The 17,231-nt window shown below is 40.7% G+C and overlaps 1 protein-coding gene across 3 annotated transcripts in view; it reads right to left on the bottom strand.

The window, feature by feature from the left end:
• Nucleotides 1–17,231, bottom strand: part of sdk1a (sidekick cell adhesion molecule 1a) — a 903,166-nt gene that overhangs the window by 324,601 nt on the left and 561,334 nt on the right. For all 3 annotated transcript variants that reach the window (XM_072559294.1, XM_072559292.1, XM_072559293.1), the window contains one exon: nt 970–1,081. In XM_072559294.1, coding sequence (XP_072415395.1) covers nt 970–1,081 — 112 coding nt within the window. The remainder of the gene's footprint in view (nt 1–969; nt 1,082–17,231) is intronic.

Raw genomic sequence — 17,231 nt, 5'->3', positions numbered from 1 at the left:
TTCTCTTCGGTCTCTATTCCCTTAAAATCATAGCTGTGTTGTTTCTCTGATGAGTAGGTGGTGTTGGACTGTAAGGAGAAATCTGGGGGATTAAAGGAGCAACCAAACACTGCAGGCTGCATTTAAGGTGGGAGCAAAAAAATGAGACAAAATTGTGTCACTCGGCTGGTACTATTACCACAACAAACATCCACCCAGTTCTTATATTTATCTACCTCCTTTAACCTGTCCCCATTCCTTCAGCTTTTTATCATGTTACTACTCCTTAAAGCAGTTCATTTTTGCTTTGGGGTGCTGGTGGTGCAATGTCACTGGACCAGTAATCCAGAATCTCGGGCTAATTTTTGGGGACATGGGTTTGAACCTTATATGGCAGATGGCAATATCTGATTTCAAAAATGTTCTAGAATAAGAAGCTAGCCTAATAAACATTACCATTAATTTCATAACAATATTTTTTTTTAAAAATCCATCTGGTTCACTAATGTACTTTCAGAAATAAACCTGCTGTTTTTACCTGGCTTGGCCTATATGTGATTCCAGACCCACAATAATGTGATTTATTATTAACAGCCCTGTAGGCAATTAGGGATGGGTAATAAATGCCAAAATCCCATGAGGAAATAAAAAAACTCAAATGCAGCAATAATCTTTCTGCATGAGTTTCTATGTGTGTATCTCTCGTTCTAAATATATATTCCTTTCTCTGGAGCTGAGGACTAAATTAGAATCTCAATATTAGAAACGATTACCTATGACCCTAACAAAGGATTGCTCAAAAATTTATTTTAAAAAAATTCTGTTGACATCAAATTAAGATTGACTGCCTCTCTTCCACCATCAGCTTAGAACATTTTCTGACATTTACAAGACATACAGAATATCCAAGTTGTGTAATCAGTACACAGCTACATTCCTTTTTATCGACCAGCATTCTCCAATAAAGACCTTGCTGTTTCTTCTACTCACCTTGCATTGGCAACACATTCCAGAGTAACTTCACTTGTGCCGGCTACTATACTCGTGTTTTTTGGAGGAACAACAATTGTGGGTGCCACAGGGTCTGCTGGATCCTCAGTATCTGTACAGAGAAGAATGAAAGTTATGAGCAGAGGTCAAAAGACAAAGGAGTTTTTTTTAAAAATCTAATTCTGTAGCAGAAATTTTAGATTTTCTCCCTACTTCATTAAATGAACAACTGAATGGCTCAGTTATTTTCATCTTGCACTTACTAAGCTTTCAGGTTGTTTCAACAACCTATACTTCAAACTTTGGCACAAATGTACATTGTTTCTAATATTTTTGTGTGAGCCTCATTGTCCATGATAGGAAAATCTTTACCAATAATGCAACATTTAACATAAAGTTTTAAGCATAAAGGAAACATTACATAATTCATCAAACCTGAAATTCCAACACTACAAATTGAATTTACACATCACATGTCCATGTCCTGTAGGCAGATCCATTATGCCATTAGGGAGGGAATTCCAGGGTTTTGACCTAGTAACATGAAGGAATGGTGAGATATTTCCAAATCAGCATGGTGATTACTTTGGAGGAGAACTTGGAGGTGGTAGTTCCCATGAATCTGCTGTGCTTGTCCTTCTGGAGCGAAGTGATCACGCATTTTGAAGGTCCTGTCTCAGGATCTTTGGAAAGTTTCTGCAGTACTTCTTATATATAGTACACACTGCTCCGACTGAGCATTAATGGTGGAGGGGGGATGTTTGTGGATATGTTGTGCCAGTCAAGTGGGCTTGACTATGGAGTAGTGTGTATTGTGTCCTTATTTATAGAAGGATGCAAATGTATAGGATGCAGATCAAACAGGTTATCGCTGGCCAGCATTTATGCCAGTCACTAGTTGCCCTTGAGAATGTAGTGGGCTGTCTTCTTGAATTGCTGCTGGCCATGTGCTGTAGGCAGACATAATACATTTACTCAGTAACACTGAAGGAACAATAACATATTTCCAAGTCAGGATAGCGAGTGGCTTGGAGGGGAACCTGCTAATGGTGCAGATCATGGGTTTGGAAGGTGGTGTCTAAGCATCTTTGGCAAGTTTCTGCAGTGCATCTTGTGGATAGCACACACCTTTGCTACTGAGCGTTGGTAGCGCAGGATGTGGATGTTGCGCAAATCAAGCAGGCTGCTTTGTCAGGATAGTGTTAAGCCTCTTGAATATTCTTGGAGCTATACCCATCAGCTAACTGGGGATTATTCCATCACACCCCTGACTTGTGGAAGGTTTGAGGAGTCAGGAACTAAGTTACTTGCCACAGTATTCTTAGCCTTTTACCCGCTCTTGTAGCCAAAGTCTTTATTTGGTGAGTCCAGTTGAGTTTTTGGTCAATGTGATCCACAGGACATTGACAGTGGGAGATTCAGTGATGGCAATACCATTGAAAGTCAAGGGGCAGTGGTTATATTGTCTGTTACTGGAGATGGTAATTGCCTGTGGCATGAATGTTACTTGCCACTTGTCAACCTAAGCCTGCATACTGTCCAGGTCTTGAACATTGACTAAAGTATCTGACGAGTTGCAAATGGTGCTGAACATTGTGCAGTCGTTGGTGAACATCCCCACTTCTGACCTAATGACCAAGAGAAGATCATTGATGAAACAACTGAAAATTGTTGGGCCTAGGACATTGCTCTTAGGAACTCCTGCAGAGATGTCCTAGAGTTGACAAGACTGACTACCACAACCATAACCTTCTTCCGATGGGATAGGTATGAATCCCCCTAATTCTTATTGATTCTCATTTTGCCAAGGCTCTTTTTTAAAAAAATAATTTTATTGAAAAAATAGATTTTAAGTTTTTTACAAAATTACAAAACCAGTCCAAAATAGTGGAACAACTTTATAATATAACAACAACAGGAAACAAACTACTACTCTACTCCACAAACTTCCGAAACACGATAAAAAACAGAAAAAAAACCTCTACAAAAACTACAATTCAATAAATAACCAAGGAAAAAGAAGAAAGATAAATAAACAAACAAAATAAAATTAAACCAAGTTCTAACAAGGTAACTTAAAATTATATGTAATTAAATTACTACACTCAGTGCAATCCCACCGAAGCTCCCATAATTGGGAGCAATAGTAAGCAGACCCATACTTATTCAGCATTCCTCCCCCCAGGGGCCCTGGGACCGCCAGACACAACCATCATGGCTGCACAAAAGCCCTGATCAATATAGCTGACAAGTCTGCATCAATAGAATTCAAAAAGGGTCACCATGTTCTGTAAAACAATTCCATTTTCTGGTGCACCTTACACATAAGTCCAGGGGGATGTAATCCATAACTAACCTATGGCAGCTCGAAAGTCCTCGGGGATTCTCTGATACCAAGCTCATTAGAATGTTCTTCTTCTCACAGAATGAAAGAATATTAAACAATTTCTTCCCTTGCACATCCAAAGAGGGAGGATTTGTAAGACCCAAAAGGAGGGACATTGGATCCAACTTAACCTCAGTTCCCAAAATCTCTTCCAAAACAGTCACTGTGGCATCCTAATACCTGTGAAGCTTGTGGCATGACCACAAACAATGACTAAGAGTGCGAACCTCCATTTCACACATGAGGCACATTGGGGTCACTCATGTCTTAAATTTCGCAAGCCATTCCGGTGCCAAGTGAGCCTTATGAAGTACCTTCAATTGAATAGTCTGGGTTCTATTGCAAATCGAGATCTTCGTAACATTTTTCCAGATATCACCCCACATCTCTGACAAGATTTCCACCCCAAATTCTTGAGTCCAGGTTCTGCACAGCTGCTCAATGTCCTTCAAAACATTACTTCCTAACAAGTGATAAAGTGTGCTAACCGAGAGGGCGCCCATAGACTGGAGCACTATTTTCTCCATATCCGACTTGTAGGGACTAACCATCAATGTAGTCTTTTTTTGTATGAGGTCTCTAACCTACAAGTACTGAAAGAGATCTCTCCTAGTAGCTCAAATTTCTGACTCAGCTGCTCGAAGGACATCATGACCTTTCTATCAAATAGATCCCCCAAACTGGACATTCCTCTGGATGCCCAGAACTTAAAGCCAGTGTCCATCGACGCTAGCTGGAATCCCAACATTTCCACTATGGGAGTGAAAGGGCAAGTTTTTGTAAATTGCCCTCGCCCGGCCGCATCATTGTCCATGTTTAAACTGTGCTTAGGAGAATCAGGTTTCTACAGTGGTCCATAACAATTCCCATCTTGTCCATAAACAACAAATTAATCAGTGGGCATTTTGTCTGGGATGCCTCAATGTCCAACCAGATTGATTGTGGGTCCTGACAGGTCCATTCAGCCACATATGATAGTAAAGAGCTCAACTGGTATTTCTTTAAGTCTGGAAAATCTAAACCCCGCCTCACCTGCGGAAGCTGCAATTCATCCAGCTAAATAAGAGGCCGCTATGAGGCAAGATAAAAAATCCAAGCCAACTGTACAACCAGCATAGTGTTTGCCTTGGCAGCATCAAAGGGAGCATTGGCATGGGATATAATAAGCAAGGCAGAAAATTCATTTTAACCAGAGCTATTCTGCCCAACCAAGCTATCGGAAGATTGTCCCAACGCCGAAGGTCCTGCCTTATCTTCTCTAACAACTGCACATAGTTGGCTTTATGTAATTGATTGAAGACCGAGGTGACAAAAATACCTAAATACAGAAAACTTCCCTGTGACCACTGGAAAGGGAAACGAGTTCCATCCCCAAATTTGGATATACCAGTAAGGCCCCCCACAGGCATGGCCTCCGATTTCATTAAATTGATTTTATACCCGAACAACCAAATAGATTAGTCACTTGTATTAAGCATGGCACAGATGTCATTGGATCAGTTGAAAAGAGAAGGATGTCATCTGCATGGAGGTTGATATTATGCCTGCCCGACCCTACCTCCAGGATAGTTATATTGGGATCCGTCCAGATGGTTTCTACCAGCTGCTCAATCACCAATGTAAACAATAGTGATAAGAGAGAGCACCCTTGATGACAGCCTCTGTCGACACTAAAACTATCTGACTTTATACCATTACTGAGAACTGCTGCTTTTGGATCACTATACAACACTGCCACCCATTTGGCAAAAAAGCCCTCCACAACCAAACCATTCCGACATAACAGAGGTACGACTCCACTCAATCAAATGCTTTCCCTGCATCCAGGGAGACTACCAAACCTGGGATCGATCTTTGCTGGCATATTTGGACCATATTTAGTACTCTTTTAATATTGTTGGTAAACCTAAGACCCTTAATAAAACCTCTCTGCTGCTACTTTACAATAAAAGGCAATACCCTGTCCAGCACTTTCAACAGGATTTTAAAATCCACGTTCAGTAACGATATGGGCCTGTATGAAGTGCAATCGTCTGGGGCCTCTCCTTCCTTACGAATAAGAGAAGTATTTGCTTCTCTCAAAGAAGATTGGAGGCAGTCCTGACTGAATGAGTAATTATATATATCCAATAGCGGCCCGGCCAGCTTGTCTATAAACTCATAAAACTCACTTTGAAATCTGTCTGGACTGGGTGCTTTACCACTCTGGAGCAGCCTCACCGCCTCCTGAATTTCCTGAATTGTCAGTGGGGCATTCAGAAAGGACACCTGCTCTGAGGTTACACCTGGAACCATACTCAAATAATCTCTTTCGCAAAAGAGATTCCTTTCCTTGCTGTCTGGGTGAGTGCAGCATTCAAAGTAGCCCTAGGGGCTGTAATCCGCTGCAATTTAATTACAGATAGTCTGTCAAAGTATGCTAACTCAGCTGCCTTTAGGCAAGCCTCAAGCAAACGTTGCTGTTCTCCCCTCTGTCCCTTCCAGGTCGCAGAATAAGAAATAATCAAACCCTGCGCATCGGCCTTGGCAGCCTTCCACAGCACTGATGGATTTCTGGCCGTACCAAAATTAATATCCAAAAATATTTTAAACTCCCACAAAAAATACTCTATAAACTTGCTACCTTTCAGGAGGAAAGGGTCCAATCGCCATTGCCAGGGCCGCTACCACTGGCCTTGACCTCCATGCATATCATGCATATTCTCGCATGATCAAAAATGGCTATGTTTCCTTTTCTGCAAGACAGCACCAAGTTGATGGGGCAAAAAAAAAGTCAGTTCTAGTATAGCATTCACGCAGATTAGGAAAAAAGGTAATGGGGTGAATACATCTCCACATGTCCACCAACCCCAACTCCCTGTTCAGGTCCACCAACTGCCTGGACTGCGGGGACATATCCGCAAGACCCCTAGGCATCCTGTCCACTTCAGGGTCAATAATACAATTAAAATCTCTCCCTATATTTGTATGACGCACCTCAAGGACCATCAATCTAGAAAGTGCATCTGTTAAGAATTTAAGGGGATGTGCGGGGGGGAGGGGGCAATATACATTCAGAATCCCATATTCCTCTCCATCCTGCACTCAATTTGGCCTAGCATTTGAAACAGGAGGTTCTTCCGGATGAGAATAGCAACTCCTCTACTTTTCAAATTAAAGGATGAGAAAAACACCTGGCCGAATCCTCCCTATTGCAACTTCAAGTGTTCCTTATCGGCTAAATGTGTTTCTTTCAACTAGGCTACATCGACCCTCTCTTTTCTAAAGTTTGACAGTATCTTTTTTCTCTTAATTGGTGAATGACTCCCCTGAACATTCCAAGTGCATCATTTAAACAAATGGCAAGCCATGATCATCCGAAACAGTCCGTGACCCCTTGGGAGGAAGAATCCCACTCACAGCATGCAGAGTGAAAACAAAACAACAGTTTGTACAAGTTTAAAAATGCAACTTCCAAAACCACCGAATCAAAACTTCTAACAGTTACTTCTACAACATAGCAACATATAACATAAATGAAAGGAAACTTGCCCCCTTGTCCACAGGGAGCGCTCATATCACCCATTAGCCCCACTATGACTCCTTCTAGCTAAAGCCATGCCCCCGCCCCAGACAACACAAAGTAAGAAAAGTAAAACCAACATCTTATAACAAGAAGGTTAAAAGAGGGCACTCAACTAGTCCCCTCCATACTGTAGACCGAGGCACTCCTGGTAGAACAAAAAAGAATATATAACTTCCCCGCAAGGTTTGTGAAGGTTTGTAGCTCACGTTGAGGTTTAGGGTGTAGGTTTGCTCGCTGAGCTGTAGGTTTGATATCCAGACGTTTCATTACCTGGCTAGGTAACATCATCAGTGGCGACCTCCAAGTGAAACGAACCTGTTGCCTCTGATTTCTATTTATATCTTTCTCCTGGATGGGGTTCCTGGGGTTTGTGGTGATGTCAGGAACCCCATTCAGGAGAAAGATATAAATAGAAAGCAGGAGACAATAGCTTTGCTTCACTTGGAGGTCGCCACTGATCATGTTACCTAGCCAGGTAATGAAACGTCTGGATATCAAACCTACAGCTCAGCGAGCAAACCTACACCCTAACTTCTCCCCACTGCCCCACTCCCTGACCCCCATCCCAAATCAGAGAAGAACAATAAAAGGAAATAAGAAAAGAAAACCCAGGAAAACAAAGGATGATGGGAAGGGAGGGAGAAGGAAGAGAGGATAAAAAGGGAAATAATTATGACCCCTATATATATATATATTAAAAAAGACCACTCTCCCAACAACTAGATAAACCAGGCAAGTTATAGAGAAAAAACAAAATAAACATAACTGTCCATATTGTTCAAGCCAGTCAGTCTATTTAAAGTATCCAACAAGTCCTTTGCCTTTTCCAGTGAGTCAAAATTGAACTTGTACCCTCTGTGACTGAACCGCAGTATCGCCAGGTATCTAATGCAATACTGGATATTCAAGTCCCTCAACCGCCTTTTTACCTCATCAAAGGCTTTCCTCTCACGAATCATGGCCGGAGAGAAGTTCAGGAAAAGCATAATTCATGCTCCTTTACATATCAGAGCCTGAGGATCCTTCCCCAGTGCTCTAGAGGCTCCCAGCATTGTTTGTTTGTCTCTGTAGTGCTGGAGTCACACTAGGACCGGACAGGGGCGCTCGTCCAATCTGGGCTTGTGCACTGCGACCCAGTAGGCCCGCTCGACCCACACCCGGCCTACTTCAACTTCCAGCCTCAGAAACTGTGGGAGCCATTGCTCCAAGATGCTGACGAGCTGGCCTTCTTCCTCCCGTTCAGGAAGCCCCACCAAACGGATATTCTTCCGACAACCTTGATTTTCGAGACACTGCGCAAGAGGTTGGATCTCCTGGTCATGCCTCTGCAGCATGACCGAGATCAAATCAAGCCTGGCCCGGGGGTCTCCTCCATCGACGAATCGATCTTCTCTCGGAGTTTCACGAACTCTGAGATCAAGCTCTACTCCATAGGCGAGTCCCCTGGGGCAGTCACAGGGACTGACGCTGCGGCCACAGTGTGTTCATTGTTGCGGGGGGGGTTCCTGCCTGATGTGATCCACGTACTCCCTTCCATTTGGTCATTTTCTTAACAATTTCCAACTAATATTAGATAGTTCTAGGGTCAGAAAATGGTTATTTCCAGCACATTAAGTCTGGATTCTGGCGCAGAGCCCAGCATAGCAGACCTACTGGGTTGTCGTCATCTTGAATCTTTTGCCAAGGCTCCTTGATGTCACATCGGGTCAAATGCAGCTTTGGTCTCAAAGGCCGTCACTCTCACCTCACCTCTGGAATTCAGCTTTTTTGTCCATGTTTGAGCCCAGATTGTAATAAGGTTAGGACCTGAATGGCCCAGGCGTAACCCAAAATGGATAACGTGTAGGTTGTTGTTAAGCAAGTGCCGATTGATAGCACTGTCAATGACACCTTCCATCACTTTACTGATGATCAAACAAAGACTGACAAGATGATAAATTGACCGGTTTGTATTTGTTCTGCTTTTTTGTGTGCCGGACATACCCGGTCAACTTTCCACATTGTTAGGCGAATGTCAGTGTTTGATTTATCCTGGATGGAATCAAACCTCTTCTGTGTTGTTGGAACTGCTGCTGGAGAATATTTCATCATACTTCTAATGTGCCTTACAGATGATTGAATAGGTTTCTGGAGTCAGGAGGTGAGTCACTGTAGAATACCAAATCTTCTCATCCAATTTGTTTAACGTAATGGAAAAAAATAGATTTAGAAAGTTTTTGCAGTGTGCTTCTGTTTCTGATGAAAATGATCTCATGACTTGGAATGGCACTGACTCTAAAGAAAACAAATATGAAGAATGTAGATGAGAAATTTGGTTTGGGGAAGGATGTTATCAACTTCATAGGCTATGCTCTAGCCATGAATAGGACTGATGAGGGAGCAGTACTTGCAATAATGTTTTGTCTTGCACATACATTGATTTATATATACAATATGATTTACAATATGGAGTGAGTTTCTGCCTTGCTAATCCTTAAATTTCTATTTTTATATTAATACTAGCAGTAGTATTAATGCTTCCCCCAGTAGTGCTTGTATAGAACTGTTCATTTGTTAAATCATTTAATTATATTTTTAATTTTGTTCATTTTTGCTGCTTTTCCTACATACTCAACATTCTACCTTCTGCCTGTACCCTTTCCTCATGTAAATAAAGTAAACCTCTTAAAATTATATCCTTTGATTCTTAAGTATCTTCAGACTACCAGGTCATACCAAATCACTCCTCCAATTCTTGAGATATCAGGTCAGTACGACAGTTGCATTTTTCATGCAGTGTATATTACTATTACCAAATTGCATTCTCACAACTTGGGTTTTGTTTTACTTTTACGTACGTTTGTCATTAAAAATAGCCATAATAGTTCTGGCCTGTACTGTAGAATTAGTGAAATTTCTATTCTCATTTAAATGACAGCTTACCAGAGTATTTCACGGTATAGTTTGAGCTTTTCCACTGGATCAACTTGGTTTATTTCCCAGGCATCTGTGAAGTGTGAATGTGGTTTGAGAATAGTACATTCAATTCTGGTCTCCTTGACGTAGAAAAGATGTTGCAAAAATTGAAAGAGTTCAGAAAAGAGTTACAAGGATGTTGCCAGGGTTTGAGGCTGAATAGGCTGGGCTATATACCGTGGAGAGGTTTGTAAAATCATGAGGGGTATGGATAGGGTGAACAGTCAAGGACCAGTTACCTGGACTTTAAAGGTCCTTGAGGGCAGGTAGGTTTATAAAAAAGGCAAAATCTACAAGGTCCCATTGACTGAAAAAGAAGCTTTGTCATCCAGTAAGTAGGTATTAAAAATGGTATTATGGTAGCGATTGAAAAGTAGTCTGAGAGCTTATAGATGTTATGACTCTGGTTACATTTTCTTTTCTAGCAATTATGTCCAATCTCAAAAACAAAATAGAATGAATATGACAAAATCCTTGGTGATGACTTGTCAAAGAAAACACTTGGTGATAGATAATTGGTAGCAGTGTCAACAAGATAGGGGAGTCCAAAACTAGAAGCCATAGGTTTAAAGTGAGAAGGGAAAGATTGAAAAGGGAGTTAAGGGGCAACGTTTTCACACAAAGGGTGGTGCACATATGGAATGAACTGCCAGAGGAAGTGGTGGAAGCCAGTACAACTATTATATTTAAAAGGCATCTAGATGAGTAAATGAATAAGAAGTGTTTAGGGATATGGTCAAATGCTGACAAATGGGACTAGGTTAATTTAGGATTTCTGGTCAGCATGGAAGAGTTGGATCAAAGGGTCTGTTTCTGTGCTGCGCAACTCTATGTTTTGTGGATACAGTACTTATGTGGGTATTCAGATGAGCTTATAGTCAGTAATGGGTGGCAGTGGATTTGGCAAGATATTATCCTTTAAATATTAAGGGTAACTTTGTAATCTCATCAAAAAGCAAAAATTAAATATGATCCTTGTGACATTCCACTAGTTACGTTTTTCTAATCTTTTTTCATCTTTTCACTTAGTCAATTCTCTATTTTAGATTTCATAGTTATATATGATAAATTAATGTATGAGTAAAATAAATGGACCGATAACAATTGTGATAAAAAAAAGTTCACAGTATACATCTGCACATTTTCATGGGAATAGCACGGATTGAAATTAAAAAGTACTCTGGAATATGTCATTTCAATTCAGTTACAGCATTAGCCTGGAACTGTGCCTTGTACCAATTATGGGCATCCACAAAAGTTTGTTTTTATGGGGAAGGAGTGTGTTGGGATAAGTAATTTAAATTGATTTTATAAGCCCTAGTGCATGAAGTGTCCACTGCAAGTCAGTGTCTCATAAATCAAAACAATTGTATTTTTTCCATGTTGTAATAAGGTATGGTTTTGTTTTTATCAAGCTGCAAATTCTTATGTTCAGTGTTTGGAAAGGTGAGAATGCAGCCAATTAAACTTGTCCACAAAGAGCATTGTGGCCAATACCTGCTGGAATGACCACAGAAGTTTTCTGAAAGGACAATAAATAGACTTTGTATGATTTAATTAAAAACCTTTTAAAGTTTCCAACAACATGGAAACCATTTGGAGCCTGGAGGTCACTGCTGATAGTAAGTGGCTAAGTGACAAACAGCTCTCAATCTTTATGATACTGTTCACAAAACATGTTCTAGACCAAAAACAGTTACAAGGGGACAGGACATGTTGAGAGACATGCAGTGGAAAATCTGGCGTACAACAGATTTGGAACTCAGCTTTATCATTGATTAAGAGGTTGAGACTGAGGCCTCTACAATTGTAAAAATTAACTTGTACAAAGAGGAAAAATTTTAAATATTCGGGCAAGGGTCCAATCAAAGCACAGGACATTTCCAAAATAAATGGCTCCATGAAGCCCTGTGAGAAAGGTTTCATAAAGGCAGGTGGATGCTTTTTACTTCAGACATTTTATTCCCTAATTTGTAAACTTTTCCTTCTAAATTTGTCTTCTGCATATCGGCTGGTTTTATTGGTAATCCAACACTTTAAGGTTTTATTCAGACGAGTCTTTTCTTTATCCACTAATCTTAATTGCTTTTACATTTATGCCATGCATCTACAAAATTAATCTCCCAGTGGAGACTTACAATGACTGTGGTTGTGGTATAAGGTTACAATTTTTCAACCTAATTGTCTGACTCATAAATTATAGCAAGAGAAATTCGAAGAGGGACTCAAGATAAGGGGAAAAGACCTTCTTTGGATCAGTAGAATTTTCAATTCTAATGATTTAAAGTGTTCCTTACATACCATCACTATAAATAATTGGGTTAACCTTCTATCACCACCTGTCCGGCAAACTGCAGTTCCTGAAGAGCTGTTAACTTTCCTAAGGTTTCGAGCTAAATGTGATCAACTCTGTGCAGGTTTCATATCTGAACATATGAACACACAGACAAACAAACAAACAAATTGAATAGGGGCAGAAGTTGATCATTTAGTTTCTTGAACCTGCTCGGTCACTCAGTAAGGCCAAATTCCGCATTGCCATCTACCCAGATACCCTTGAAATCAAGCCTAATGAGGATCTGGCAGTTCAGACTTAATTCAATGATTTTGACTCACACCATCTTCTGAAGCAGATTTCCAAAGTTGTACAATCCTTTGAGAGAAAAAGCATTCTTCTCATCTCTGCCCTGAAAGGGCAATCCACATTTGAAAACAGTGCCGACGAGATCTGGACTCACCCACAAAAGGAAACAGTCTGTACAACCTAAGCTCATAAGAAAATCTATTAATTCCCGATTTCTTATAAACCTCTCTGAACCACAGTTGCATCCTTCCTTAAATAAGAAGACTAAAACAGCACAATTGAGATGTGGTCTCAATAATACCCTACATAACAAACATAATATCTTTATTTGTATGTCTAAGTCTTCTCAAAGTAACGGTAGCTCCCATTAACCTTCTTCATACTAAATTTTTTGATTATACATTCGAACACTTCAATACCTCTGCACCCCAGAATTCAACAGTCATTCTCCATTAAAGACAAAACTTATCTTTTTGCTTTTTCCTGCCAAAGTAAAGTACTTCATGTTTCCCCACAATATATTCCATCATATTGTTGCCCACTCATTCAACCAATCTATACCAGTTTTCAACTCCCTTATGTCTTCCTCACAATATACTTTCCTACTTGGTGGCATCTGTGAATTTATTTACTATATCTTCACTTTCACATGTAAATCATTGATGTAAACTGTAAAGGGATGAGGCCCCAGCATAGATCTCTGGACACTAAACTCATTATGTAGTGCCAATCAGACAAAGACTCAGATATGCGTACTCTTTTTCTCCAGCCAGCCAACCTATACAAATGTGACTGTTCACATGATGAGCTTTTATTTGAGGTGGCACTTAGTTGAGTGATGCGAGAGAGAAGGTGGAGGTAGAAGGCTGTTTGTGTGACTGGAGGCTGCTGTCATACCCCAAAAGATAAATGCTGAGTCCCTCATTGCTTGTGATATATATGGAGAAACAATATCTTTGAGAATGTGGGGAGAATGATAAGTAAATTTGTGGTGATGTGAAGATTGGCTAATTGACAGAGAGGAGCAAGTTGTAAGGTGGATCTGTGGTAGGGGCGGCACTGCGGCTCACAAGTTGGCATGGCTGCTTCACACTGCCAGGGACCCAGATTTGATTCTATCCTTGGCGAACTTGCGGGTTTTGCACATTGCTGTGGCTTTCCAATGGGTGCTCTGGTTTACTCCCATAGTCCAAAGATGTATAGGGCAGCTGGACTGGCAATGCTACATTGTCCTATAGAGTTCAGGGATGCGTAGGCTAAGTGGGTTGGCTATGGTAAATGCAGGGTCATGAGGATAAGGTGGAATCGACCTGCGCTGGAACGTCGGTGCAGACTTGATGGGTCTAATGGCCACTTTCTGAACATAAGTTCTCCAAGATTAAGTTATAGGCAGATATAAATGGATTGGTCAGATGGGCAGATCAGTGACAGATGGAATTTTACCCTGATAAATGTGAGGTGATGCACTTTAAAAGAAGGACAAAAATGATGAAGTGCTCAATGAATGACAGGACACTAGGAAACTCAGAGGAACAGGGGGATCGGACAGTAGTATCTACAGAACCCCCTTCGGTGACAGGACAAGTTAATAGGGTGGTTAAAAAGACAATCGGGGCACTTACCTTTTTCAGTCATAGCGGAGATAATAAAGACATGGAGATTATGTCAAAGCTGTAGAAAACTTGGGTTAGGTCACAGTGCAGTCCTGTGCACAGTTCTCGTTGCCACAATAGCAGAAGTGTATGATCATATTGGATGGGGTGCAAAGAAGATGCAACAAGTGTTTGTCTGGGCTGGAACATTTTAGCTATGAAGAGAGGCTTGGGTTGTTTTCTTTTTCTCATAGAAAGCTTGGGGGACCTGACTGAGGTGTATAAGATCTTGCAGGGCATGGACAAGGTGGATAGCAAGCAGCTGTTCCTTTTAATTGAAGGGTCAATAATGAGGGGCCATAATTTTCAGGTAAAGGGCAGGAGATCTAGAAGGGATTTGAGGAAACCTCTTTTTACCGAGAGGGGGGTAAGAATCTGGAATGCACTGGCAGGGAGGGAGGAGAGGCAGGAAATGTCACATACTTTAAAAAGTACATGGATGAACACTTGAAATATATAACATTCAAGATTATGAGCCCAGTACTGGAAAGTGTAGATAGGTCAGCACAGATTTGATGGGCCGAAAGACCTCTTTTCTAGGACTCTGCAACTTTATTGCACCTACCAGGTGTCTTCTGGAAATCCAAAAACAGTGCAGCAACAGACTCCCCTTTATTAACAGTGCATGTTACTCCTTCAAAAGGAGTAAACTGGTTAAGACTAAATTCCCTTGGATGAAACCAAGCTGACTCTTCCCATTACCTGGAGACTTTCTAAAGTGCATCACTATCATCTCTTTAAAAAGCTATTCAAACAGCTTCCCCATGAAACATAGCAAGCTAACTGACCTGTAGATTCCTGTTTTCTGCCCGACTCCCTTCTTTCTAGGCTGATTAAACCTTTGCCGAATTTAGTGAAATTTTGGAAAATTATCACCAATGCATCTAATACCTCAATACCAAAATCTCTTAAAACCCAAGGTTGAAATCCATCTGGACTCTGAGACATGCCAGCTCACAACTCTTTAAGTTTATTTACTAACACTTGCCCTTGTGATTGTAACTTCATTAAATTTCATTAAATTTATCCCTCCCTTCCAACTCCTGATTTACAGCTATGACTGGAATGTTTTTTGTACCCCCAGTGAAGACAGAAGTAAAACATTTGCTCATTTCATCTACCATTTCCTTATTGCCTTGTATTAAACTCCCATTCTCAGTTTCTAGAGAACCAAAGCTCACTTCAAATTATTTCAGAGATTGAAGTAACTCTGAAGAATTAAACTGCATTCATTTAAATGTAGAGGGTCTTACATAGGTAAGGCTGATGAATTCAGGTCATGTTTGGGAACGTGGTATTGGGATGTCATAACTTTTATAGAAACTTGGCTGATGGTTGGATGGCATCCGGGGAAGATGAGGCACTCTTCCTCCAGCCGTCGTGTTGCTATGGTCTGGCGATGGAGGAGTCCAAGGACCTCTATGTCCTTGGTGGAGTGGGAGGGGGAGTTGAAGTGTTGAGCCACAGGGTGGTTGGGTTGGTTGGTCCGGGTGTCCCAGAGTTGTTCTCTGAAACGTTCCGCAAGTAGATGGCCTGTCTCCCCAATATAGAGGAGCCACATCGGGTGCAGCGGATGCAGTAAGTGATGTGTGTGGAGGTGGAGGTGAATTTGTGGCAGATATGGAAGGATCCCTTGGGGCCTTGAAGGGAAGTAAGGGGGGAGGTGTGGGTGCAAGTTTTGCATTTCTTGCGGTTGCAGAGGAAGGTGCCGGGAGTGGAGGTTGGGTTGGTGGGGGGTGTAGACCTGACAAGGGAGTCACGAAGGGAGTGGTCTTTTCGGAACGCTGATAGGGGTTTCAGCTCTGATGGTTGGATGGGACTAGCAGTTCAATGTTCCAGATTTCAAACACTATAGGAAAGATAGAAAAGGGAGGCAAAATAGGAGGGGGAATGACATTTTTGATTAAGGAAAACATGACCGCTGTGACTAGAGAAGGTATCTTTGAAAAATCTTCCAGTGAAAATATACAGGTTGACATTAGAAATAAGGCAGGAACGATCATCTTGATGGAATCGTACTATAGGCCCTCCCAAATAGTCAGAAGAAATGGAGGAATAAATATGTAGAGAGATCGCAGATATATCTAAGAATAACAAGGTTGTAATAGTAGGTGATTTTAATTTTCCAAACATTGTTTGGGACTACCACAGTGTTAAGGGTTTGGATGGTGAAGAATTTGTTAAGTGTGTTAAAGAAATATTTCTTTATCAATATGTTATTGTTCCTACCAGAGAAGAAGCAAAACTTGACTTTCTCTTGGGTAATAAGGAAAGACAAATGACTGAAGTAATAGCAGAGGAACACTGTGTCTAGCAATCATAATTCTATTAGTTTTAAAATACTTATGGAAACACATAAGCCTTCCATAAAAGTTAAAGTAATGGGGCAGGATTAATTCATAATCTTGCAATGTAGGCAGCGCAAGGTAGTAGTGACCACAATATGACTGAATTTTACATTCAGTTTGAGACATCAAGAAGTGAGTCTGAGACTATGTTTTAAAAGTTAAATAAGGATACTTATGACAGCATGAAAGCAGAATGTTGGTAAACCCAGTTAAAGTTATAAGGAGAACGCAGGAGAATGGGATTCAGAAATATATCAGCATGACTGAATGGCACAGGACTTATTGGGGCCACATGGGCTAATTTTGCACCTGTATTATATGGCGGTAAAGAACAGGTCAAAAGACATACAATGGCAGATATTTAATGGGATAATTCAGAATACAGAGAACATATACATGCATTGGGATGGACCCATCATCTGTGGTTAAGTGAATAGGTTAAAAAAAGTTAAAGAAAAAAGAATCATTCTTTAAACATAGGTCAGAATATTGGACAGAATATTTAAAAACAGCAAAGAATAACAAAAAGATTAAATAAACAGGATCAATTGGAGTATGAGAGAAAGCTAACCAGAAACATAAATGTAGATAGCACAAGTTTTTATAAATATTTGAGAAAGAAAAGGCGAACGAAGTGAGTGTGGTCCTTTAGAAAGTTAGTCTGGAGAACTGATAAAAGGACATGAAGTGATAGCAGATACATTGAACGAATATTCTGCAACAGTTTTCACTATAGAGAATACACAGAACTTCCCAGGAACAGTCATAAACA

This window comes from Chiloscyllium punctatum, chromosome 40 (assembly GCF_047496795.1).
Source record: "Chiloscyllium punctatum isolate Juve2018m chromosome 40, sChiPun1.3, whole genome shotgun sequence".
Lineage (NCBI taxonomy): Eukaryota > Metazoa > Chordata > Chondrichthyes > Orectolobiformes > Hemiscylliidae > Chiloscyllium > Chiloscyllium punctatum.
This window is presented reverse-complemented; position numbering and strand designations above follow the sequence as displayed.